Here is a 26,578-nt window from a genome sequence, read left to right as displayed (position 1 = left end):
GGTGCCTCGCGCCTACCGAAACCAGTGGGGGTGCAGCGCCTTACGTCCTTTTGAGGATCTGGGCCTGGGCAATTGGGTGCAGTAACGATCTCTCACTGTGCATGTTCAGAGCCCCGTCCAGCCAGCTCCACTCTGGCCTGGGCCTCCAGGTGCTGCTGTAGGGTTGCCAACTTTCTAATCGCACAAAACCGAACATCCTAGCCCCACCCCCTGCTCACTATATTCCCCCTCCCTCGGTGGCTTGCTCTCCCCCACCCTCACTCACTTTCACCGAGCTGGGGCAGGGAGTTGGGGTGCGGGAGGGGGTGAGGGCTCTAACTGGGGGTGCGAGCTGGGGGATGAGGGGTTCAGGGCTCCAGGCTGGGGGGTGAGGCCAAGGGATTCGGAATGTGGGAGGGGGTTCTGGGGTGAGGCAGGGGTCTGGGGTCTGGGAGAGCGTACAGGCTCTGGGCTGGGGCCAGGGATGAGGGGTTTGGGGTGCAGGGGGTGGCTCCAGGCTGTGGAGTGGGGCTGAGGGATTTGGAGGGGGCCGCAGGTTGAGGCCAGGGGTTGGGGTGCAGGGGGCGGTGAGGGCTCCGGCTGGGGATGCATGCTCTAGGGTGGGCCCGGGGATGAGGAGGGGGGGCTCAGGGCTGGGGCACGGGGTTGGGGTGCAGGCTTCCCTTGGGTGGCTCCCACTCAGTGGCGCAGCAGGTCGAAGGCAGGCTCCCTACCTGTCCTGGCTCTGTGCTGTGCCCCGGAAGCGGCCAGCAGGTCCGGCTCCTAGGCGGAGGGGCCAGGAGGCTCCATGCCCTGCTTTCGCCCATAGGCATGCCCCCCCCAGCTCCCATTGGCCGCGGTTCCCAGCCAATAGAGTGCAGAGCCTGTGCTGGGGGTGGTGACAGCGTGCAGAGCCCCGTGGCCCCCCTGCTTAGGCCCTGGACCTGCTGGCCGCTTCCAGGGCGCATCGTGGTGCCAGGACAGGTAGGGACTAGCCTGCCTTAGCACTGCAGCACCGCCAATCGGACTTTTAATGGCCCGGTCGGCAGTGCTGACCAGAGCCGCCAGGGTCCCTTTTCGACTTGGTCTCCTGGTCAAAAACCGGACACCTGGCAACTCTATGTGGCTGTCAAACAAGAGACAGGCAGGGCGGGTAGAAGAGGGGCAGGACAGGAGCAGAGTGGGGAGGGGAAGGGCAGGTTGTGGGGACAGAGAGGCGCAGAGCAGGTGGGCGGATGGGAAGGCGCTGGGGTCAGGGGCAGACGTCAGGAAAAGGAAGCGGGACCAGCAGTGTGATGTGTGTTATCGTGTCACTAAAGACTGTATCACGCTGCCTATGCACACGGTGGCAGCAGTCCCCCTGCATGGCAGCCTTGCTTCGGGCATTTCCCACCTTTAAGTCCTTTGCTTTGCAACGTTCATGTCTGTCGGAACATATTTTTGAAAGGTAAAAGCGATCTAACAATGGAAGGTCGGGACTGCTGCATGCTGCCCTTGGCTATTGCTGTGTTTCATTCAGCGGGAACTTGGCCTTATCGAAGAATGTTACTTACGTTGTTTCCAGCCTGGCTTTGGAATTCCAGTCCAAAGTATTCCTTCTCCGCGAGGTGCAGATGGCTGCAGCTCAGGCTGAACAACCCTTTGCCAGACGACTTTTGCTAGCAAACAAAAAGCTCATTAGAAGCAGCGCAGTGGGCAATGTCCGGAGCAAGAGGTTAACTGGTGTCACTGATGTCAATAAGAAACTCCAGTCATGAATCTTTGAAGCTATTTACGGGCCCCTGGGCTAAGATGTCTTGCCTGCAAAGCAGCCAGTACAATTTTGGGATGAGACAAATAATAATTCAATAAAAATAACAAATACAATAAAGCAAACATACACATCCTATATACAGATGTCTCGTAATTATTATATTCTTCTGCATGCCTTACACTGCCCCCACACGCCTCTGCTGTCTCCTTCCCCTCGTCAGGTGCTGTCCGTATGTAACACGCACAGCAGAGAACCGGAGTCCGAGTCCTGCTACGGCCATGGGCCTGAATCAGAGCTCATGCTGGTGAGACTCCACTGAAGTCAGGAGAGTTTCACTGGTATAAAGAGTTGCCTCTAGAGTGCATGAGTACACACAGCTGGGCCAGTGAAAGATGTTACACACACACACACACACACACACACACAGAGTCTGATTTTCACACTGAGCACCCACTCTTTGAAAGTCAGACCCTTTAAGATGGGCACCTACAAATGGGCACATGCAAAGGCTCACGTGTCACTTTTGAAAACGTGGGCCACCGTCTTAAAGTGTATCAAGCTTTTCTAATGATGATATTCCACCACACACTGGCGCAGTGCACGACACAGGTTATTCTGGCCAGCCCAAAAAAGAGCCGTAAAACCTTAATTCCACCCCAGCTCATCACGCAGCTGACATACGACACGTATTAAACAGAAGAAATATTTTATTTCAGAGAGTTTTTAAAGTGTCATTGGGCTATTTTTGAAAACTTGGAAATGTTTCTTTTTCATCTAAGCCAGCAGCATGATCCAGAGACAAACCTTATGCAAGAAAGGCGAGTTGCCGCTGCATTTGAGCGGGACGTGAACTGCTAAATGCAGCATGTGTCATTCTCTTAGTCCCTTGAATTAAAACTCTTCATGGAGAATAAAATAAGAAAAGTTTTTCACAACTCCCAGGAATCAGATGCATGAAAAAAAATCTGGACAAAATCTTAGTTGATTTTGCTGTCTTTTAACAGAAGCTATTGCAGGAGATAGAGCGGTTCAGACAATGCAGTGATGTTTCCTGAAGACAAATGCGCTATGCTCAGAACCCACCATATGGAAATCTCATGTGAAATCAGGGTTGCCATGGCAAAAGCATTTAATTCACCCGCGAGCTGGAAGTGAACATCAAACCTGTGTAACTTGTTGGTGCACACGGATCTGCTGCCGGAGAGCTGGTAAATTAATAAGGTGCCCTGCTGAAAAGGACCTTTAACGTCTTGGGAAGGATGGGAAAGAAGAAAGAAAAATTCTGCCTGCAGTGAGAAAAGGAAGCTGAAAAATGGACTGGCCAAAATATGAGCACCCAGTGGTGCTCACTCCTCTAACACCAGAGCTGTGTAAGGGACCGTCCATCTGACCTGAGATTTGCAAGCTGCCTGCAGGATTTGGCTATTGAAATTAATGGAATTCAGGCATCCAAACCATCCCATCCACTTTTTCTGGAGCCCTGTCCCTGGCCAAGGAGTCCGCCTGGCTCTGAACTGGCTGCATTTGTCACAGGCTGTTGAAGCAGGCAGGGCTCTCCCCACCTGGGTCAGCCAGTTGTCAATCAGGGCAAGCGTTATTACACCGATGTCCTTTCTGGCCAGTTCTAGGGGCTGGCCAGATGCAAATGAAAGAATCTTTCACCCTTTGGGAAAAGGTAAGGGGATGCCTCAATAGTCTCTCTGTAACGAAAGGGGCTGAAATCCAAAGCTTTGGGGGAGCTCAGTGCACAGCGGCTGCAGTGTAGGAAATACAGGTGTCTATTGCAGAACTGTGAGTAATTTTACTAATGCAGTGCAGGTACAGACTGCCGTGCACCCAAGGACGTCAGTGCACTTCAGACATTTTCATCAATCTGCATAACTCTTTGACGTTCGAGGCCAACTACCATTTGTATCTGGTAAACTTAAACCCAGCACGCTTAAGTGGGTTACCTGAGTTTTCCCAATGATCGATTGGCACAGGTGGGAATAGAACCCAGGTGTCCTAGTGCCCAGCCCCAGACACTAGCAGATCACATTTTCCCTCATTTTTCAAAGTGCTTCAGGATCTGAAGAAGAGCTCTGTGTAGCTCACAAGCTTGTCTCTTTCACCAGCAGAAGTTGGTCCAGTAAAGGATATTACCTCACTCTCCTTGTCTCTTACAAAATAGTAAACATTCAGAAATGAAGAGGGTTTGGTAGGAAAGCAAGTTTAAAGCAGGACAATAATGAGCCTTAACTTCAAAGTGACTATTCTGAGATAAAACACTTAGGCAGGAAATAGCACTGGCAGGCCAAGGGATTGCAGAGTTCCTGCCCAGGGGGAAGGGGAGGTGACTTGAAAACTGCAACTTGTTCAGAGCAATATGTCCATGCTGCACGCTAATAGCAACCCTTTGTGGCTCCCGGGGGAGTGGAATTGCTAGCCCCGTGTGCTAAGCCTGCTGCAAAGTGACAGCATAATAATAGTGTTCTTGCTCCAGCATGCCTCATTTGCCTCAAAATTACTAGATCACAAGGATAATTAAAACAATTATAATTGTTTATTTCCATGCTAGAATTGTCAAGCATTATAGCCTGTGATGGGCAGCCGGAAGAGAGAAGCACTCGCGGTTTTCTCACAAGGGTATTACTCACTTTCAGGCTTCGGTTCACACCACACACGACATCACTTACGCCAGAAGAGTGCGCGTCACGGCTTTCTTGGAGGAGAGAGGAACTTTTATCTCCCGATCTCCTGCCTCTGCTGTACTAGCTTGTTCACCCTTTGTCCTTTCTCTTTTCCCACTCCTCCCGTCACGTCACGCCTTTCCTCTTTATCAGCCTCTGCCCTCTCTCGGGAATGTACTTTTCAGTGCACATTATGACGAGCCTGACTGGTAACCAAGCCCTAAACTGAACAAAAAGAAGTGAGTGCGGCCTGACTGCTGGCTGGGCTCAGACACCTTGAGGCAGGGTCCATGGACAATGGGCCGCGGCCCCAGCTGGCGTGACGTACAGCAACTCCCTTGCCACTGATGGAGCTATGTCAGTAGACACTAGCTGTGGACAAAATCCCAATATTTCCAAAGCACTGAAAGTGTTCCAGTGACACTGTAAATAAGTGACTAGTAAATAGTTAGAATTAATCCTAGACACTCTCCCAAACTGTGGGAAACTCGGCAAACAGTCACTGCCCAGAACCTCCCCGCATACCTGCTGTCCCTGCAGCCAGCACTTCTGCAGTATCACGAGAGGGAGGGTGTCTAGTGGAGAAGGCAGGAGACCTAGGTGCCAGGCTCTGCTTTGACCCTGACCTATGGCGTGATTTTGGGGCGAGTCACTTCCCCTCTCTGCACCTCTGAGTCCCTCCCACCCTTGGTCTAGCTTGGATTGTACGCTCTCCCAGGCAACCACTGCCTCTTACCCTGTGTTTGTGCAGCGCCTAGTGTCAGGGAGTCTTACCTCATTCAGCCTCTCTGCTGTAATACAAACAACTAATACTAGGAGTTTGCCCAGCGAGTGCTCCCAGAAACACTGCTGTGGGGCGACAGTGCCCCAAGGCAAGGCTGGAGAAATAGCACACCGACACTCAGCCGCTAGCCACCCTGTCCTCCCCAGGCAGCGTGACCTCCAGGTTCTGAGGTAACCAAAGAAGGTCGAGCCTGACAGGTCCATTTTCCCCAGGGATGAGTCAGGAAAGGAGGAAGTGTGAGAGGAAGGCGGGGCAGAGGGCGACCAGCATTTTGCATTTGGAGACTGAGCCAAATATTGGACTTAGGTTACAAGTGAAAGGAATGTAAGGCTGTCCAGATACCACACTTGTCAACACCTTGAGCTCCTTGGCTCAGCTTCTCTCTCGCACAGGATCCAGCGAGCTGACTCAGATGCTATTTTAAAATCAAAAGAGAAGACTCTCCTCTTGCTATCTGACATTTGGGACATCCTCATTCCGACTTTGCTAAGCAGCTGGAGGCTGCGAGCGGCGGCATCTGTATTAATTACTTCAAAAAATGTTCATTCCCAGCGAGCGTCCTGTGAGGTCAGGAAATGCTCACATCACGGGGCAGCCTCGTTAGCTGCTAAAGTCAAGGAACAACACGTATCCATGATTGTGGGGGGTCCTGACTCATGAGTTTTTAATACTTGGGGTCAGCAATACAGAACATTTCCCTTGAGTTTTGTGACACTTTCCAGTCTGCTTAGCGTAACGCTGTCAGCGGAAGTGACGCCTTTGTTGTGAGAGGCGGGGCCTCGGGCTCATGGGCACACAGAGAGCAGCGTGTTTGAAGGAGGATCTTGAAAGAAGAGAAGGAGAACTGGATAGCACAACAACTGATTACAGCCCTTAACATATTTGATTATTGTTATCAGGTTCTCCTCCATCTTATTTTCTCAAGATAAAATATATCCAGTTTTTTTTAACCTTCCTTCCCGGGTCAGGGTTTCTAAACCTTTTATCAAGTTTGTTCATCTTTCTATAGGTTTTTTAGCATAATCTTTTGGAGTATAATTGAGAATTCTACCCCTGCTCCAAAATGCTTTAAGGTTGCTTGAAAATATGTCACCTATGGAAAGGATATGCCGATTTAATTCTGGAGGTATTCAGCATGATTTTCATAGGACTTTTCCATCAGGGCTGTGTCTACCCAAAGTGCCCAGACCACCGTTGCGTTCTGGAGGTATTCAGCTGCATCTGTGCTACACATCCCATGAAAGCGGTACCCGACAGGGGGACTGGGCTGTGAGACTCTGAGTCGCAAACTCAGCCCCATCTCAGAGGCGACATGCCCCATGCTCGTAACCACAGGAAGAGGCGAATTGGATGTTCCGGGCTGCAGCTGTCTCTGTCCGCCCGGTGGCCGGAAGCACTGCTCGTGCAAAGGAACCAGCGTAAGCCTGTTCCGGGGGCCAGTGTAGCCCCAGCTATGAATGCTCAGTGGCGAGAGGAAGTGGCAGGCTAAGTTTTCTTTCCTTGCGTTCAGCCAGGCCTGGGGCTGTTTGGGCTGGAGGAACCACCCAAAAGGATGCCCAGTTATTTCTGGAGAACGGTGAATACCTCCAGAAGAGGACTGGAGTTGCCATCTTCCAAAAGAAACTCACTCCAGAATAAAGACAACCCCACTCAGCCAGGCATGGAGCCTGCCAGCATCCAGCTCCCTGCATGTAGGCATAAAAAGGTTCCCCATTTGACTGGGTCCACCACCATCACAACAAAGAATAGCAGTATTGCAAGCAGCCTGCATGCTGCTGCAATGTGCTTATGCAGATGCAACAATAAGCAGGCCGATAAAACAATTTGGCACATCCCAATCCAGATATACCTATGAGCTTGCTGAAAGAGAGTCCTGATCTTCGGGGTGTTAGCTGTTTCAGTTCTCAGAAGGACTCCTCCACCATGCTAGAACTGTGCTAGCAACAGCCATGTTAAAATGCAGTGGTTTCTCCCACAGTCCGGCCTAGGCTGTAGGATGTGATCCAATGTCCATTCAGGTCAATGGGAGTGTTTCCACTATGGGCTGGGAATGAGTGGTGATTCAGACCCTTGCCCAATGCTACTGGACTGAGACTACCAGCTTTGTTGTTTCTGCAGAATCTTACATAAGAACATCAGAAGACCTTAAGAATGGCCATTTTGAGTCAGACCAATGGTCCACCTAGCCCAGTATCCTGTCTTCTGACAGTGGCTGATGCCAGATGCTTCACAGGGAATGAACAGAACAGAGTAATTACTGAGTGATCCATCCCCTGTCGTCCACTCCCAGGTTCTGGCAGTCAGAAGCTTAGGGACACCCAGAGCATGGGGTTGCATCCCTGACCATCTTGGATAATAGCCATTGATGGGCCTATCCTCCATGAACTTATCTAATTCTTTTTTTAACCCAGTTATACTTTTGGTCTTGAAAACATCCCCTGGCAATGAGTTCCACAGGTTGACTGTGCGTTGTGAGAAGAAGTACCTCCTTCTGTTTGTTTTAAACCTGATGCCTATTAACTTCATTGGGTGACCTGTGATTCTTGTGTTATGGGAAGGGGTAAATAACACTTAGAATCACAGAATATCAGGGTTGGGAGGGACCTCAGGAGGTCATCTAGTCCAACCCCCTGCTCAAAGCAGGACCGATCCCCAATTAAATCATCCCAGCCAGGGCTTTGTCAAGCCTGACCTTAAAAACTTCTAAGGAAGGAGATTCCACCACCTCCCTAGGTAACGCATTCCAGTGTTTCACCACCCTCCTAGTGAAAAAGTTTTTCCTAATATCCAACCTAAATCTCCCCCACTGCAACTTGAGACCATTACTCCTTGTTCTGTCATCTGCTACCACTGAGAACAGTCTAGAGCCATCCTCTTTGGAACCCCCTTTCACGTAGTTGAAAGCAGCTATCAAATCCCCCCTCATTCTTCTCTTTCGTAGACTAAACATCCCCAGTTTCCTCAGCCTCTCCTCATAACTCGTGTGTTCCAGTCCCCTAATCATTTTTATTGCCCTCCGCTGGACGCTTTCCAATTTTTCCACATCCTTCTTGTAGTGTGGGGTCCAAAACTGGACACAGTACTCCAGATGAGGCCTCACCAATGTCGAATAGAGGGGAATGATCACGTCCCTCGATCTGCTGGCAATGCCCCTACTTATACATCCCAAAATGCCATTGGCCTTCTTGGCAACAAGGGCACACTGTTGACTCATATTCAGCTTCTCGTCCACTGTAACCCCTCGGTCCTTTTCTGCAGAACTGCTGCCTAGCTATTCGGTCCCTAGTCTGTAGCGGTGCATTGGATTCTTCCATCCTAAGTGCAGGACTCTGCACTTGTCCTTGTTGAACCTCATCAGATTTCTTTTGGCCCAATCCTCTAATTTGTCTAGGTCCCTCTGTATCCTATCCCTACCCTCCAGCGTATCTACCTCTCCTCCCAGTTTAGTGTCATCTGCAAACTTGCTGAGGGTGCAATCCACACCATCCTCCAGATCATTTATGAAGATATTGAACAAAACCAGCCCCAGGACTGACCCTTGGGGCACTCCACTTGATACCGGCTGCCAACTAGACATGGAGCCATTGATCACTACCTGTTGAACCCGACAATCTAACCAGCTTTCTATCCACCTTATAGTCCATTCATCCAGCCCATACTTCTTTAACTTGCTGGCAAGAATACTGTAGGAGACAGTGTCAAAAGCTTTGCTAAAGTCAATACAATACATCCACTGCTTTCCCTTCATCCACAGAACCAGTAATCTCATCATAGAAGGCAATTAGATTAGTCAGGCATGACCTTCCCTTGGTGAATCCATGCTGACTGTTCCTGATCACTTTCCTCTCATGTAAGTGCTTCAGGATTGATTCCTTGAGGACCTGCTCCATGATTTTTCCAGGAACTGAGGTGAGGCTGACTGGCCTGTACTTCCCAGGATCCTCCTTCTTCCCTTTTTTAAAGATGGGCACTCCATTAGCCTTTTTCCAGTCGTCCGGGACCTCCCCCGATCGCCATGAGTTTTTGAAGATAATGGCCAATGGCTCTGCAATCACATTCGCCAACTCCTTTAGCACTCTTGGATGCAGCGCATCCGGCCCCATGGACTTGTGCTCCTCCAGCTTTTCTAAATCGTCCCGAAGCACTTCTTTCTCCACAGAGGGCTGGCCGCCTCCTCCCCATGCTGTGCTGCCCAGTGCAGTAGTCTGGGAACTGACCTCGTTCGTGAAGACAGAGGCAAAAAAAGCATTGAGTACATTAGCTTTTTCTACATCCTCTGTCACTAGGTTGCCTCCTCCATTCACTTTCTCCATGCCAGTCATTATTTTACAGACCCCTATCATATCATCCCTTAGTCGTCTCTTTTCCAAGCAGAACAGTTCCAGTTTTTTTAATCTCTCCTCATACGGAAGCTGTTCCATACCCCTAATAATTTTGTTGCCTTTCTCTGTACCTTTTCTGTTTCTAATGTATCTTTTTGAGATGAGGTGACAAGAACTGCATGCAGTATTCAAGGTGTGGGCATATCATGGATTTATATAGTGGCTTTATATTACCATCTGTCCCTTTCCTAATGGTTCCTAACATTCTGTTCCCTTTTTTGGCTGCTACTGCACATTGAGTGAATGTTTTCAGAGACCTATCTACAATGACTCCAAGATCTCTTTCTTGAGTGGTAACAGCTAATTTAGACCCCATCTTTTTGTATGTATAACTAGGATTATGTTTTCCAATGTCCATTATTTTGCATTTATCAACACTGAATTTCATCTGCCATTTTGTTGCCCAGCTACCCAGTTTTGTGCGATCCCTTTGTAGCTCTTCACAGTCTCCTTAGGACTTAATTATTTTGAGTAATTTTGTACCATCTGCAAATTTTGCCACTTCACTGTTTACCCCCTTTTCCAGATCATTTATGAATAGGTTGAACAGCACTTGTCCCAGTACAGACTCCTGGGGGACACCACTTTTTACCTCTCTCCATTCTGAAAACTGACCATTTATTCCTACTCTTTGTTTCCTATCTTTTAACCAGTTACCAGTCCATGAGAGGACTTTCCCTTTTATCCCATGACTGCTTACTTTGCTTAAGAGGCTTTGGTGAGGGACCTTGTCAAAGACTTTCTGCAAATCCAAATACACTGGATCCCCCTTGTCCACATGCATGTGAATCTACTCACAAATGGAGCGCAGTCAGCTCTATTAAATCCTTTGCAGTGCATTCCTGCCTTGCCTCATGATAAAGGACAGGAGGATGTAATCAAATTTGTGCCCTTTGCTGGCTCTGCCTGGCAATTAGGTTTGCTGGTTTTCAGACAAATCTTGCCCTGTAGCAAATTATACTTGCAAAGAAGCAAGTTCTGCAAACGTTCAGCCTTTGTGCGGAGCAGAAAGCAACAAAGCTGAGCACGCTCCTCTGCTGGCACCCTGCAAGCTCATCTCTCTCCCCCGCCACTTGGGAGCCACGTGTCTCAGCTCCCCACTGGGTCTCAGGGCCGGAACTAGGCTCTCAGAACGGATTCGAATGGAAGTGCAGTGTTCACTGCCTTAGCAATCTTCCCTAAGGAAGATTTTACCCGTGCGGCGACACTGATCACCATTAAGGAGCCTAACAAAATTAGGGATGGCCTGGACGATAGAATAGGTGGCACGTTCATTACGGTCTCAGAGGTTCCCAGCCTGGGAGGTATTGTGAACCGCAGGCAAGGCAGAAAACTGGTAGAGAGGGGCAGAGAGAGATTAGAAACCAGGACAGAGAACGCCAGCCTAATCTAACCAAACGGAAAGTCATGTGTCTAGGGAGCAACAAGCGAAGGATGATACTTGGAAAGCAGCGCTGCCAGGACAGACTGACAGTCTGTGACAGCCAAACCAGCCAACCAACACACAAAGGGACTGGCTGACTCTGACAGCACACAACAAAACAGAACCATATTCAGCACTGGCGCAGAAAGGTGACAGCCCCTTCTTTGCATGGCACTGGGGAAACTTCCCCGGGGACGGCAGCGCTCCGTTCTGGGCACCTGGACAAGGAGGGGTTCACAGGAGAGCAACACAAATGTCTAAGGAGCCGGCGGGACCGACCGGTGAGGAGAGGGAAGAATTAATATTCAGAACAGTGGAGGAGGGGTCGAGCTCTTTGCAAGCACGTGAAGAATACGGACTCCAGGTTGGGAAAACGGGAACTTCGGGCGACGCATCCGGGGGAGAACTATGCGCAGTGGGATGAAATGAAGTGGAATCTGGCTAGACGTTTCGGAACGGTGCGATCCGTTAGAACGTGAAGTCGTCCTTCAGGGAATGGTGGGCACCTCATCTCTGGGGAAAGCACTGGGCTCGGCCCTGTGCCCGCCCCTGGGGAAATGAATAGGGTCAGGCCTCCTTCATTGCCAGTTTCTATGGGCTCTGTGCTCTGCTCTGCTGTTAGATGGGAAGAAGAGCACGCATGGAAGAGAGCATTCAGAGGAGCCCTGCGGCTTCCCTCATCACCTAGGGTCAGAGGGAGGCCCTCAGAGCAAGCAGGGACTGGACCAAGGGCACAGCCAGCAGATGCAGACTCTTCCCTTACACAAGCGGCAAAACGCCGCAGCAGAAAGCAGTGGAGGCTAATGCTGGTGGGGGCTCCCCCATTGCAGCAGTAACTGGTGGGGCTCACGTTGCATAGCCCTGGGGGGAAGCCAATGGCCTCACAGCTTCCCTGGAGATAGAAGGGAAAAGGCTTGCTGGAGGGTCTGCAAAGGGACACCTGCTCTGATGTTCTGGATGGGAGTGTCACAGAAACCCCCCCCCCCCCCCCCCCCCGCCGCCCGCCTTGCTGCTTCTGGGTTTGGGGCGGGGGGGGAGGGAGGAGCCACTCCACATCCACAGGATCTCTTCACCCCCAGGGGATTTTGCTGCTAGAAGGAAACCAACGAGCCCTACAAGAATGCTGGTAGGAGGTAAAACGTGGTATCCCCTGGTTTGCAGATTCAGACACTGCTTCCTTCACCTCTGATAAAGGACAAACCTGGGTGTCAAACCTGGCTGCTAACCCTGATTCTGTTGCATGTGCTCCTCTGAAATGAGACAACGCAGCATTTTGAAAGTTTCTCCTGAGCTTGAAGTAAATGCTAGCTGCGCGGGGGCGGAGGGGTTTGCTAGCAGCAGAAACATTTGCCCCTAGCTGTTTAAGGTCTCAATTTTCCAAAAAGAGAGACAATTCTCCACCAGCTGGCACCCTTGTGTAGCTATTTACTCTGCTGCAAAGTGGGTGTATGGAACGTCAGATCCGACCTGTCCAGTCCCACCAGTGGTATTTATGTCCATGTGGGACAGGTGCAAATGATTACCCAAGGTACCAGACAGTGGGAAAACAGGCCCTTGCATTTGGTCTCTTTTGTATTTCTTCCTCCTATTACACTAAAGCACTCTACATTTGAGAAAGCTTTCCAAAGTCAGTAAGGGTTAAGGAAGAGTCACGTTTGAGTTGCTTGAAATATCTGTTCAAAGCTTAGCCTAGAGCGGTCTTTTTATTCTGGAGAAGTCACTAATTCAGCTCCTCATTTATCGTAACCACAGAGCAGCAAATGCAGCAAATGCCTAAAAGGGGTTTCCAATACAGCTCCATGTAGGAAAAAAACAGGAAATGACTAGCAGTTGCTCTAATGGAGGCTATCTGCTGCAATAACGTGTCATGCCAGGCGATCGTGCCATAAATGTCTTGTGCAAAGAAGAACACAGAGATGGACAAACTGCAGCACTATGGTATTAGCAGCATTCACTGAACCCTCACCCTACACACACCGATCTCGTCAGGGTAAAACTCAGCAGGTTTAGAAACACCTCATTTGCAAGCTGACTCCATACCTCTGCTCCATTCATGTAACTCAATAAAAGTTAAAAAAAAAAAAATCTTCCTACTTATTCAGAGTCCGGAATTACTGTATTCAGAAATGCAATTGCAAAGAAACTAACCTACAGGCTATGTTATAAAATATTTCCTAGGAAATGCATTATCATTTGAATAACTTTATATAAAATAACATGGTCCCTGGAGAGAGAGAACTATGTACTGAAATAGATCTGGTTAAATGTTATTTGAATGTGACCTTAGCATGTTAATCTACAGTATATTCTCAATCACTCCTAAAAAGAGATGTAAACAGTAATATCACTTTGCATTTAGCTACATACAAAGCTGTAACGATGTAGAAATTAAAGGCTAATATTGTAGTGCAGATTTAACAGGTTAATATTCAAGGTTAATATTTATTAATTGTGAATAGTTAATAACTCTAGTTTTTTCCAGGTACTGTTATACAGTAAATAAGAGTCAATGATTTTCTTTGCTTCTGATCTCCATTCTTTTTTCTCATCAGCCTTGTCTCCATGAAGACAAGCATACAGAGCTTTCCCCCCAGGGGCAATTTGGTAAAATATGTTATGTTTGTCCTGGACCCAGACTTTTCTTCCTGGTTGAGGCTTAATGTTGGCATCCAGACAAACGAAGACAGACTGTCAAAAATACACCCCATCCCGGCTGATTTCAAACTGATGACACCGGATGAGTCCAACCCATCTCCCCCACTTTTTAAAAATGGGATGCAAATGACAGTGGGCAGCTTGCGCGCGTTAGCGCTGAAACATACGAGGAGGACAAGGCTACACGCTCCTTTTTCCAAAGCTGAAAACCAGAAGCTATCACAGACCATCTGAGGGTTATGCAATCCTTTGGTGCAGCAATGACTTCAGTAGTTAGAACAAAACAATAATATGACAGCCACTTACATCTACTACAAAGATCTTCTGGGAGTCATCCAAGAACTGGACTTTCAGATGCAGCATCCTTGAGCACGCAGCTGAGCTGCCAGCCAGTGCAGGAGTCTTGGTAATCTGCGCTGTGTGCCAGACAGGGTACCCTGACTCCTCTTTCACACACAATTTCACTCTCAGCTGGATGGAGAAGGCTGCAGCCACTGTTACACAGATGCAGACTTCTCTTTGGAGGGAGGTCTGGAAGCAAAGGAATGTAATGCCTAGGAAGAAATACAAATGCAGTAAGCAGAGATCCTGACAGCCGCCTCTTCTAAATAGCAACCTGTAATTACTTTTTGTAAATTAACGTTATATTATTATTGAAAACATCCAAGGGACCGGTTTCAATGGAGCCACTCAGAATTTAAACTGATGCAACCAAGAATGGGTCTGGCAAAAGCAGAGATTTTTCATTAATTGTTTGAGAAATGCAATGGCTAAAATCATCCAAATTTCATGTAGTAAAGTCAGAAGAAGATCTATACTGCTCATATTAGTTGTTGGTGGTAATGACTTCATTCTTCATTCGAACCCAATTCTTAAATTTTTAAATACCAGCCTAAAAAACTAGCCCTGTAGCCTGTATGGAATCAGACTCATTCTTGCTGTTTCTGTGAACAAAGCAGAGGGATAAGACAATATCTTCTGAACAGATTTGTATGAAGCTGCCAGACAGAAGAATATCTCTCACTGGAGCCTTGAGAAATGCTCACAGTGGAATTAAAAAACCATGAAACATCCTTGTTCTGGGGTTTTGTTTCTAACTCGCGCCTTCCACCATATTTGCTTAAAGATTAGTTGAGGATCACAGTTCTGTGAGATAACCTGGCTCCAGGATTCAGGAGCCGCCCCCCCACAAATAGCAGCCAGCTGCTTCGGCTACAATGATCAGCTGTGAAACGGTTAATATTAACATTTCAGGCCTCAGAGCTGACTCCCCCAGACACTTGCCAGCGTGTCCCCTCACTCCAGGGCATTTTTCCCATTTATAGCTGTAAGCACCAGGGAGCAACATTGCCCTTGCTTGCAGCAGGAAGAAAAATCTTTACAACCCATAAGCTTTCTTTGGCTTTAAAGCAACAGTGGCGCAATCCCACTAGATGATGCTACTGAACAAGTAAGTCGTCATGATCCGAGAGGTATGGGCATGATTACAGGGGGTCCTGGCTTTCATGGCCATTTGGGACAAGTCCCATGACTAATATTCCCCATACTGCACCTTGCTGAATCACTGATGGCGTGAGTGTGGGGTCAGTTGTGAAGGCAGCTAGACTAATTCACTGTCTTGCCACTTGTGGAGGAATGAGCATCAGCCAAACGGGAGAGGGATGGCACCCAAAGGAAACCATTCCCTCCAGTCACCTTGCTAGCACCAAATGCAGCATACGTGCCGTGAGGCCCTGAGAGTTACCATGGGAAAACCCTCATGGTCCTGTCAGCAATGGGAGGGACTCCTAGGCATGACGGGAGGAGAGAGCATTGGACTGGGACTGAGGAGACCTGGCTCTGCCACTGACCTGCTAGGTAACCTTGGGCAAGTCATTTCACCTCTTTGGACCTGTGTCCTCTCCCCCCTATTGTCCATTTAGTCTGAAAGCTCTTCTGAATGCCGGACCTCTCTCTCATGATGTGTGTGCATCATCCAGCGCAGGGAGCGCCCAGGCTCAGCTGGGACATCACAGAGCTACTGTCATACAAATAAATAGATAAAGCAAGTGTCGCCGACGAAGGGAAAGAGACTATCGGTAAGCACTGGGTGTTACATTCTTGGTATTATTCTTGATCCCGTTGCAAAGTGCCTCCTACCCATACATTGCTCTGGAAATAACAACAACAGTAGTTCATCATAACAACCCTACCAAGATGCTTTCTGGGTTTTTCACCTTCCTCTGTAGAATCCAGCATAAGCCACTGCCAGGTATCAGGGCCATTGGTACTGTTCCATGTGATGAGTCCTGAATCGGGTATTCTAGGATTCAGCCGAGTGGTTCATAACAATTAACTAGCTTTATTCAGGTTGTAACAAGGTAACTTGCTGTGTCCAGTCCTTACAAGCTACTCTTTAAAACCCACTGTTCACAATGGAAGACGATTTTGTCTGGTTTCATGTCACATTTCTGTAACACTGCTAACAATGTTCTGCTGTATCTCTCCTTGCACCATAGCAGGAAGGCGCTAAGTTCAGGGAAACTCGTCAGGATGCTGCATAGCTACTAACAGTGGGATTGTACTAACACATTGTACATTATATATTTCATAGCTGCTTCTCACTCCCACAGCAATGCCCCCAGTCCTGACCCAAAGCAGTACAGCCTCATGGGCCCTTTGATTCTTACCAAAGGAATGCTGACTGGCATGGTGGAGCTGGGAACAGAACCCACTTCTTGGGACCCTGCATGGTGCCAAGTACTCTCAGCTCCCGCTGACTTCAGGATCTGGGCCACTATATGACTCCAGACAGTCAGTTATGTGAGAGGAGACAGGTAGATAAGCTCAGGGAGTGAGGGGTTAAAGTGTCAGATGAAGAGGGATAGAAACCTCATAGTTCAACCAGCCGCTGAATGGAGCAGAGTGTGAGCAGGTACAAGGCAATCCGATTTCTGAATGACTCCCCTTCCCAGCCAGACAGCAAAACTCATCTGTTGGCCAAGACAAGGAAGAAGGATCTGCTGCACGCTCTGGTGTGGTCTGCACTGGGATTTACGTACAAATACGTTCAAGGCAAAACTCCACTGACGTAGAACAAATGTGCTGCCATGGCCAAAATGAAGGCGGTTGCCTTGGCTCATGATTCAGGACGTTCGGGTCGCTAGCGGAGGGTGAGGTGTAGAAGTCGTTAGACTTGGCTTAGCCCACTCGGACTGCAGCTTTCCTCCGTGGGGCAGCTGCATTTTTAAACACACGAACCATTAAGTATTGATACGCACAGGCGGGAGCAGCCCTCCAGTGCTGAGAACAACGGGGCGGGGGGCAGCCATGCGATGTCAGAACAGTGTGCGCGCCTGTGTCCGCCATAAACACGCTCCTGTTGGTGCAGCCGACCCTGCCAGGCCCCCTGGAGTCTGACCTGTTGTGGTTATAGCCGGGCAGACATCCACAGGAGCTGTGGCAGCCAGGTCAGCTTGTCATTGCCTCGGGCTTGCAGTGCGCGTGGAAAGACGGAGCAGGCTGAAGCTGATGCTGGCAGACCGGGAACGATTCAGAGTCCGATGAACTTCTAACGAAAGCCCAGGTGGAGCAGGGACGCTGGTGGGGAGGGGGCCAGCGGGGTGGCAGCAGGTTGTAGCGGGAGCACCAGAGAGCCAGGTCTGGCCTGGGAATGGAAGTTACTGAGGGCCCTAAGACAGGCTGAGTGCTGGCCACTGAGGAGAAGGGGGTGACCGCAGAGAAGTCCCCTTGCTTGGACCACTCACAGAGGAGGTGGAGGAGAATCCGATTTCAGTCCCACCTCTCTCTTGGCTTTCAGTGTGAATTGCTTTTCAGTTCTCTTCTGCCGGCTGGAGCGAAGAGTCAGGAATCCTGGAGTCTGACCTTGCCCCTGACTCACCATGGGTAGGCCAGCCCTGTCTGCTGGTTACTCACCGGAAGCCGCAGGGTCGAGGGCCTGAGTAACGGCTGGAGTGTGGGCGAGTGAGGGCTGGGCTCCTCAGCAGCAAGGGAAGCAGAGTCCCCTGCGCAGCCATTAAACCAATGGCAGCCATAAGCGACACAGTGCGATGCTGGCAACAGGGGGAATCTGGGCGCAGGGCGAGGAGATTACCCCATCCTCCTCCTGTCTCCCACTTTCCCAGGAAGCACCAAGAACCAGATCCAGTCCTCCCACCCTCCCGAAGGCTGGGGTTCCCAGTGCGCCCTGCTCTGCTTCTTGCCAGGGGCTGGGGCTGCAAAGAAGGGGGCCAAGTCGGCGCACGGGTCGCAGTACCACTCAAATTTGTCCCGGCTGCCCCTCCACCATGATGGAGGAGCAGCCAGGTCAAATTTCCAGCTCAGCAGGCAGGCCTGGGTCCCCACTCCTGGTGCCCCTGCACCCCGCTGCTAATTCCACTGCAGCAGCAGCATGGGGCGCTTCTGGCTCTGCCCCCATGTTATTTCCAAAGGGGATTTCCGTTTGGGGTTTGGACTCGCACAGTTCTTTCTTCCCCCAATATCCTCCCAGAAGCAGTGACAGGAGCAGCACAGGACATCTGGCCGGCATCCAGTGCCTCTGACGAATAGCTGAGTCACCCACGTTACGTGACTGGAGAGTCTCCTGAACATCCGCCTGCCAGATAGCTGGCAAACGAACTCCTCAGTTCAGCTGTCCTCCCCCAGAGCCGTTTCCGCTACACGCCAATCAATGGGCCTTTCTTTTGGGTTGGCAAAACTACCCATCTCCTGACCCACTCATTCCCAGATCCGAAAGGAGTCGTCCCGGAAAAGGGAGCTTGACCAGGCAATGTTATAATCCCGTTCTCCTCAGCTCCTTCGCAGCACATCCAAGTGCCAAAGTTCAGCACAAAAGCACTTTGCTGGCGCTTCTTGGTGGTAGTGTAAATAGCGCGCACCCCTGCTCCTCATGCCAGCTCGGTCACTAACCGCTGCCTGGACGTCTGCCCTTTGTATGCCTGTTTACTGTGTAGCTGGGTTAGATGTTTTGTAACTATTTTAAAACTCATTTTGCAGGGGGGAAGCAGCACAGAACTTTCAGTTTCATTTTCCATCCGAGACCTGAAGGCCAGAACCCTACAATTGAAACTGGAAGCAAAGGGCGGGTTTTGCTTGTTGTTGGGAGGAGGCTCCCAGGTTCAGCTGGATGCAAAGCCCAGTCTGTTTGGCAGCAGACTCATGAGATTATCTATGGGTCTGATTTATACACTGCTCTACCTCTGCCAAAGACACATCCTTCCAGCCATGCGCTGTTTCCTTCCTGAAAAAGTTCTCCAGTGATTTTAGCCACTCGCCCTGCCCCTGCTCTACAACGGATCCCTGACTGTAGAGGACACACGGGCAGGGGAATGGACCAGAGACAATGGTTGTGTTCCTGGGTCTGCCTCTAACTCACTGTTTGAGCTTGGGCAAGTCACTTAACTTCTCTGTGCCTCAGTTTCTCCACCTGTAAAGTCTTACCCACCTTCTTTACAATGCACTTTCAGATCTCTGTCTGAAGAGGGCTGTACAGAAGTGCCGTGTATTGTTTTCAATGAGACAGCACCTGCTTCTTTGGGTACAGATGGCAAACATATTTTTCATGCAAGGTGGACAAAAATCGATGTTTTTTGTTTTTTGGGGAAAAAAGGGTTTTTTTTTAATTGTTCTTTAAATTGTAGTAAGTTTGTCTTTTTAAAAATAAAACTGTTTAAATATCTGAATTTAATACAAAATACACCAAGACCTAAATTTCTTATAATCTCTTACAAATTTTTTTTTAAAAAAGTATGCTGTACCCATGAGCCTCTGTCAAAACCTGAGTTAAAGGCTGCTTTTACATATAGAGAAAGAATCAGGGGGAACACATCTAACTTTGGAGGTCAACCTTTATAAATATGGCTCTACAGATCATGTACCATATTAAGGGCTTGATCCTGTGGGGAACCCAGGGAACGTGCTACTAGGCGCAAGAAGACACCAGCATGTCTCTCATTAGGATCATCCCATGAGCCCACCTGGGTGGTCTCATACACCTGTTTTATAGCTTCTCTCTACCTGAGCTCTGTGCAGCTTCTAGTGTTGATTTCAACACCTGGCAACTGGAGAAAAAACCTGCCGTGTCTGCAGGTCATAAAGAGACCCTCTCTGGAAATATTTTCAAGAAATTCCTGTACTTCTGGGTGAAAAAGGAATAGGTGCCAAATGTAAACGGTGCGACTAGGAGGTGTAAGGCCTGGTTGTCAGAATGAAACAGCATTATGGAAAATGCTCCTCAGATGGCAATGACTTCGAAGATGATGACGTGAACATGTCTGAACAACCTGGATCAACTGGTTAGTAAACTTATTTTTGCACTAATCTTATGGACTGCCTACCATGTCCTTACTATGCTAGTAGGTGATAACTTAGATTATGGTCAGAATTTTTGTTTTTGGTGGATTACTTATGAATTTCAAAATGTTAGTGTTCAAAATATTACTGGTATGTTAGTTTGTTGATTAGTTTTGTGGGAATATTTACTGTTACTTCTGGAATTATTTTTTATTGCTCAATACAATCGAACATCCTAGGTGAAGACATCCTGTTTAAAAGTAAAATTGTATCAGGCATTTACGAATTTTAACATTTAAAAATTTATTTTTCAAGCTCTTTAGTATATTGCTAGAAATAAGGGTTTAAATAGATTTTGATCATCGTTATGATTTGTTAATTATTTTCCCTGTAGAACTGGGTTTAGAATAAATTACATCATTGAAACAGTGGTACAAACAGCTGCAGTGGGAGGAATCTTCCATTTACAATCCCATTTTTTAAAGCAGCGCAGAGTAATGCTCAGGGAGTGAGAGTGACTTATTTTTACGATTCTGTTTCAGTGCCCAGTTTAGACATAAGAGGTTGTGAATGTTCATCACCTGCAACAATCAGCAGTGCTGCCACTAAACATGTCAGACAGTAAATTACCTGTATCCAAAAAAAAGGAATAAATAAATAAAACTTTCATCATCATCCAATCAAACCATGGCTGAGTTTGTAACCAGGCAGATTCCAGGTCGAGTTCCATCCCAGGCAGATTCCATCGATGAAAAGGCTCTTCAGTTCATGTATGCAACAAATTCTCCCTTTCACCTTGTTCAGAACAACATTTCATTGACAAGTTCAATCATTATGACCAGGCTACTGTCCACCCGGCAGTGCAAAGTTGATGGATGCAGGGTATAAGAAGGAAAATGAGCAGTGTGCAAAAAACATTGCTGGGAAATTCGTTAGTCTGAGTCTTAAAGGGTGGAGCAATGTACACAATGACCCAGCAATAAGTGCTGGTGTGACAACAGAAGGTGGGGGTTTTGTCATACAGAAACAACTGATACACCAGGAAATGCCCATACAGCAGAGTTCTTAAAAGTAGCAGCAAAAGCTGTAGCAAACTGTGAGCAAAAATTCAAGTGTCAGATGTGTCATTTTGTCACAGACAATGCCGCAAATGTAGCAAAGATGAGATGAAATCTACCAGATGACAATGAAAGGAACATAAAACTTGTAACATATGGGTCTAGTGCTCATTTGATGCATCTTTTAGCCGAAGACTCAAGTACAACTCCAGGAATAAAAAACTATGTGCTGAAATTGCAAAATCCTTACAGGAGAACCACTGCTTCAGCCTCGCCGAAGAGAGGAGGCGGAGACAGACTAATTCTACCCCAGGATGTACAATTGAATGCAGTGGTCGACTGTTCTGAGCTGTGAGTTCAGAACTGGCCCATTGTGACGAAAATTGGGACCAAATAGATGGAACTACCACAGCCAAAGAAGCCAACACTGGAGGCGAGAGCCATGTGGCAGACACGCTGAATACACCGAAACCTGCTTCCAGAGCCCTGGACAAACTGCGGGGAGATTGCTGCTGTGTTGCTGATGCTGCTGACATTTGGAAAGAACTTCAAGGGGCCTTGACACCAGAAGTACCCAACACCACAGTTAACTGGCAGGCAGGAAAGAGGCGGCTGGATCAAGCAAAGTACCAGGGTAGATGCCTAGCTGCTGGAGAAGATGCTGCTATGACCTGGGCATCTAATAATCACCAGCCACTCGTGCCAACCATAACGCCTTTCAGGGCGGGAGGTGCCTTTGGAGCAGTCCATGTTTGCTGACGCTGTTTTAAAGCAAGTCACACCACTGAACCTGGGGGAAGTCGCTAGCTAAGCACCCGGCACCACAGGCCCTTGAAGTGCTAACCCAGCTTTGGACAGCAGGAGCCTGTTCTGCAGGCACAGAAGGAATATTTACTTCATTTGGGCTAATTCATTCAAAGTTGAGAGATCGATTGGGAGTTGAAAAAGAGGAAAACTTGTCTCTCTCTTCCAGTCTGTGAATAAAAATGAGGAGAGAGGGGACGAGATCTCCTACTTTTAAAAGTTTGAAGGGCAGCTTAAGTAACTGAGGAGACTGTTGTTTCATTTTTCAAGAGACTTAGGTGAGTAGGAATTTAAGATTTCACAATTAGACATATTTGAAAATTTTCCTAGGCTGACCTGAAATACTCAGTTTAATTCACGGACTACAGCAAATCCCTCTGTTTACTAAACTGTTTAGCTATAAATGTGAAATGTTACGATAGGAGAAGTTTAAGTATCCAAAACAGTTAGGGTTGTTTTGTTTAATAAAAATAAATTGTATCTGCTGTTTTGTGCTCAGTTAAATTCCAGTTACCATCCCAATGCAACTTGACACAAATCATGAGCAAAAAGTTAATTATCTAGTAAATAAGCAATATATCATTCACTATTTTCTAACATCCTAAAATGTACAATTAATAAGGATCTGAATATATAAAGTTATATATTTTCTTAAAGAAATATATAGAGTTACAGTGAACCTTCCTAGGTAGCAAAAACATGTATCCAATGTAGTGTAAAAGCTCTATTTCATTCCAAATCAACATTTTCATGCTTATATCAGCCAAGGAGCATGTACCTTTTTTAAAGAAAACACCTGAAGTACAAATAGAAAAGTTGATTAAAATTAGGGCTATCGAGCGATTAAAAAAATTAATCGCAATTAATCATGCTGTTAAACAATAACAGAATGCCATTTATTTAAATATTTTTGGATGTTTTCTACATTTTAATATATATTGATTTCAATTACAACACAGAATACAAAGTGTAAAGAGCTCACTTTATATTTATTTTTGATTACAAATATTTGCACAGTAAAAAAGAAAAGAAATCGTATTTTTCAATTCACCTGATACAAGTACTGTAGTGCAAGCTCTTTATCATGAAAGTTGAATTTACAAATATAGAATTAAGTACAAAAATAACTGCATTCAAAAATAAAACAATGTAAAACTTTAGAACCTACAAGTCCACTCAGTCCTACGTCTTGTTCAGCCAATCGCTCAGACAAACAAGTTTGTTTACATTTGCAGGAGATAATGCTGCCTGCTTCTTGTTTACAGTGTCACCGAAAAGTGAGAACAGGCATTTGTATGGCACTGTTGTAGCCGGCGTTGCAAGATATTTATGTGCCAGATGTGCTAAAGATTCATATGTCCCTTCATGCTTCAACCACCATTCCAGAGGACATGCATCCATGCTGATGACGGGTTCTGCTCAATAACGATCCAAAGCAGTGTAGATCGACATGTTCATTTTCATCATCTGAGTCAGGTACCACCAGTAGAAGGCTGATATTCTTTTTTGGTGGTTCGGAGTCTATAGTTTCCGCATCGGAGTGTTGCTCTTTTAAGACATCTAGAAGCATGCTCCACACCCCGTCCCTCTCAGATTTTGGAAGGCACTTCAGATTTTTAAACCTTGGGTCGAGTGCTGTAGCTTTCTTTAGAAATCTCACACTGGTACCTTATTTGCATTTTGTCAAGTCTGCAGTAAAAATGGTCTTAAAACAAACAACATGGGCTGGGTCAATCACCCGAGACTGCTATAACATGAAATATATGGCAGAATGCGGGTAAAAAAAAATTTACATTTGTAAGTTGCATTTTCACGATAAATAGATTGCACTACAGTACTTGTATGAGGTGAACTGAAAAATACTGTTTTATAATTTTTACAGTGCAAATATTTGCAATAAAAATAATAATATAAAGTGAGCACTGTACACTGTGTATTCTATGTTGTAATAGAAATCAATATATTTGAAAATGTAGAAAAATATCCAAAAATATTTAATAAATTTCAATTGGTATTCTACTGCGATTAAAACTGCGATTAATCATGGGATTCATTTTTTTAATCGTGACTAATTTTTTGAGTTAATTACATGAGTTAACTGCGATTAATCGACAGCCCCAATTAAAATGAATTATTTCAATTGAGGTTTTCCACTTGGTGATTTAAATCATTATTTAATTTGCTTATTTAAACCAATCCACCCTGTTTTCATGCTTCCATCAATTAATATTACCTGGTGGTGTTGTACTTTATTTGGTAATATTTTCTCCAGTTGCTATGGACTGACCAGGTGTTATTCCTTAAAGAATCCTGTCTCAGAACCTGCTCACTTAATATAATCATCAATAATGCTACGCACTTCTACAACATTTTGCATCCGAGGCTCTCCACAGGCTTCACAAACATTAACTAAGCTACACTACATACCTGTGCCATAGCTTAACAACAACATTATTCATGCTATCCTGTTGGGGACACTGAAATTAGTTATTGTTTTGGCTCTGTGCTGTCAGGGCCTTGTTTCCCATTCATTCTCCTCTGCATTACTTTCAGGTGCATCCAATCTGTACTTAGTTTGGGGATTAGATGAGATTATCTCTGAGTATTTCCGTGCCAAGCCTGCGCCATTCCTACCTGAGAAGGTCACACATGCGGGCCCACATCCTCAAAGGTATTTCAATGGGAATTGGGCCCCTGAATGCCTTTGAAGATCTGGGCCTCGGTGTCTGATCCGGCCACCAACTTTCCTGTTTGAAATCATACCTGGTCAGCCTGAGGTCACCGTAACTTATTTATTTCATCACATGAAACTTACTTTATTGCCACGCTTGCATAAATCAATGCAGGTTTAAGGGGATTGTTTGATACACGAGGGCTAGCGTTTGTCTGGAAGCTGGCAGAAAGTCCCATTTAAACATTTTTTTAAAATGTTGGTTGTTAAATCAAAAAAAGCAGGATGAAAACTGCCTGACAATCTGGCAGTGGGGTGCCATTGCTGCTGATGTATGGCTATGATGCTACAGCTTGATAATGATCATAGGCACCAGCAGGCAGCAATCTACAGTGCGAGGTAAGCACGGGAACAAATTCTGCGCAAGCCCCACTGACTTCACTGGGCCTGATCCCGTCTATTGGTTCCCAGACAAAACCGGCAGAGTGAGCCTGACTGGGAGTCGCATACACAGATATATAAGCTATCTGATATCGTGAAGAGAAGCCTGCCACCATTTAAGTTTCAGACCATGGCACTGTGCAAAATAGGTGTTTCTTTGTTTTAAGCACGAGACGAATGACAAGTCAATTCAGAATGGACCTTTCCACTCGCTCATTTGACTCTAATACAGCGTGTGAAATTCAATTCAGCAGGGTCACTTGTTTCTGAGACCCAAGTAAAATCTCATTCTCACCATCCTGATGGGGGAAGTGGATTCTGTGCGTTGGCTGCTTAATTTTCATGACAATTTGGCTGTTGTAACAAGTCAGGGAATCCTTTGGGGCCACGTACCGTCCTTGACTCCTGCACACGATGCCTAGTGATAGCAGCTGGAATTGCTGACACAGAGAGGACAGTACATGGCTCTTAAGGAGCTGATAGCCAGAAGATCAAACCTTTTTGAAGAGGATGGAGATAATTCCTATTATAAATGGCACACAGTGGATCTGGTCTGGATAGGATACCGAAGAGCACGCTATGCAACCTCAATCCTAAAACATAAAATTATTCTAAACTGCCTTAGAATTAGGCTTTTGCTTTTCCAGTGTAAAGCAATTTTGCTGCCCAAAACGCTGATGGTCGGGTACAGAACACAAGAAACATTCCGAGAAAACACATCCAGCAAAACCACTAGGAGGAAATGAGACTTTTGCTTTAAAATGGCGCCATCTTGTGGAAGTTGTGCTCAACAATCAGTGAGGGGCTGATTTAGTTTGTAGGTCTGAACACTGCAAGGTGCGGTTATAATACAATCTCGCATGCATTGAGTATTGTCTGCTTTTATCTACTTACCAGAAACTGATTGGGCACATTGACGAAGAGAGGCCAGGATTAATATTCGCCATATAACTGAGCACAGAATAAAGGCCATTTGCTGTGAACAAACAGGAAGGTCATAGGAATTGCTTTCAAGGTCCCAAATAATAGCATGGGCTCCTGCTATTATCCAAAGTGATTTCCCACCAATGGAGTGCCTGGTAGTGCTGCACCTACCAAAGGAAAACTGCGAAAAGGGAAGAACTGAAGCTAGTGTATATTTCACTCAAACAGACCAGTTGAGATATTGAGCAAAACAAGAAAATAGCTCCTCATCCATGTCCGGTCAAAGGAGCTTTGATGCCCCCAAACATGTGGGTTTCTCCTGGCACCCAGCCACTTTGAGCCATGGAGGTGTGGTTGCAACCAGTCTGTTCTGCAACTCAAGTAATACGTTTCTTGTAAGAGCGCCCTTTGTTTTGTTTTGAGTATTTACGGTTCCTGGTAACAGTCCTGAACTCACATCTCCCTAAACTAGAAATAAAAGCGGACACGTTGTGAACCTACCTGTAATCTGGATAACTCCACAATGCGGCTCAGAGACGATATGGACACGAAGGCTTTCCAGCCTGATGGGAATTGGCAGGAAGACTGACTTCTCGAAGATGTAGGACTGATTTCCTCTCCAGGGTCCACTGTGAATCAGGCATGGAAACATCCACTATTTTGTCCCAAGGCAAAAACAAGCCAGACACTTGTTAGAAACATATACAGATTTCAAAGCACACCAGGGATGGTGCCCACCGTTCT

The 26,578-nt window shown here is 46.9% G+C and overlaps 1 protein-coding gene and 1 long non-coding RNA gene across 3 annotated transcripts in view; one reads left to right on the top strand and one right to left on the bottom strand.

Moving 5' to 3' along the window:
* Positions 1 to 26,578, bottom strand: part of FRMD7 (FERM domain containing 7) — a 45,183-nt gene that overhangs the window by 17,132 nt on the left and 1,473 nt on the right. For both annotated transcript variants that reach the window (XM_037908661.2, XM_027818527.3), the window contains exons 2-4: positions 26,336 to 26,489; positions 13,952 to 14,199; positions 1,533 to 1,637 (exon numbers count right to left, since the gene is read on the bottom strand). In XM_037908661.2, the coding sequence (XP_037764589.1) occupies positions 1,533 to 1,637; positions 13,952 to 14,199; positions 26,336 to 26,489 (507 nt within the window). The remainder of the gene's footprint in view (positions 1 to 1,532; positions 1,638 to 13,951; positions 14,200 to 26,335; positions 26,490 to 26,578) is intronic.
* Positions 20,349 to 26,578, top strand: part of LOC119567046 — a 13,585-nt gene continuing 7,355 nt past the window's right edge. The window contains exon 1 of the long non-coding RNA XR_006284020.1: positions 20,349 to 22,076. This is a non-coding gene — a long non-coding RNA (uncharacterized LOC119567046). The remainder of the gene's footprint in view (positions 22,077 to 26,578) is intronic.

This window comes from Chelonia mydas, chromosome 9 (assembly GCF_015237465.2).
Source record: "Chelonia mydas isolate rCheMyd1 chromosome 9, rCheMyd1.pri.v2, whole genome shotgun sequence".
Classification (NCBI taxonomy): domain Eukaryota; kingdom Metazoa; phylum Chordata; order Testudines; family Cheloniidae; genus Chelonia; species Chelonia mydas.
The sequence above is the reverse complement of the archived record's forward strand: the minus strand, read 5'-3'. Positions and strand labels throughout refer to the sequence as shown.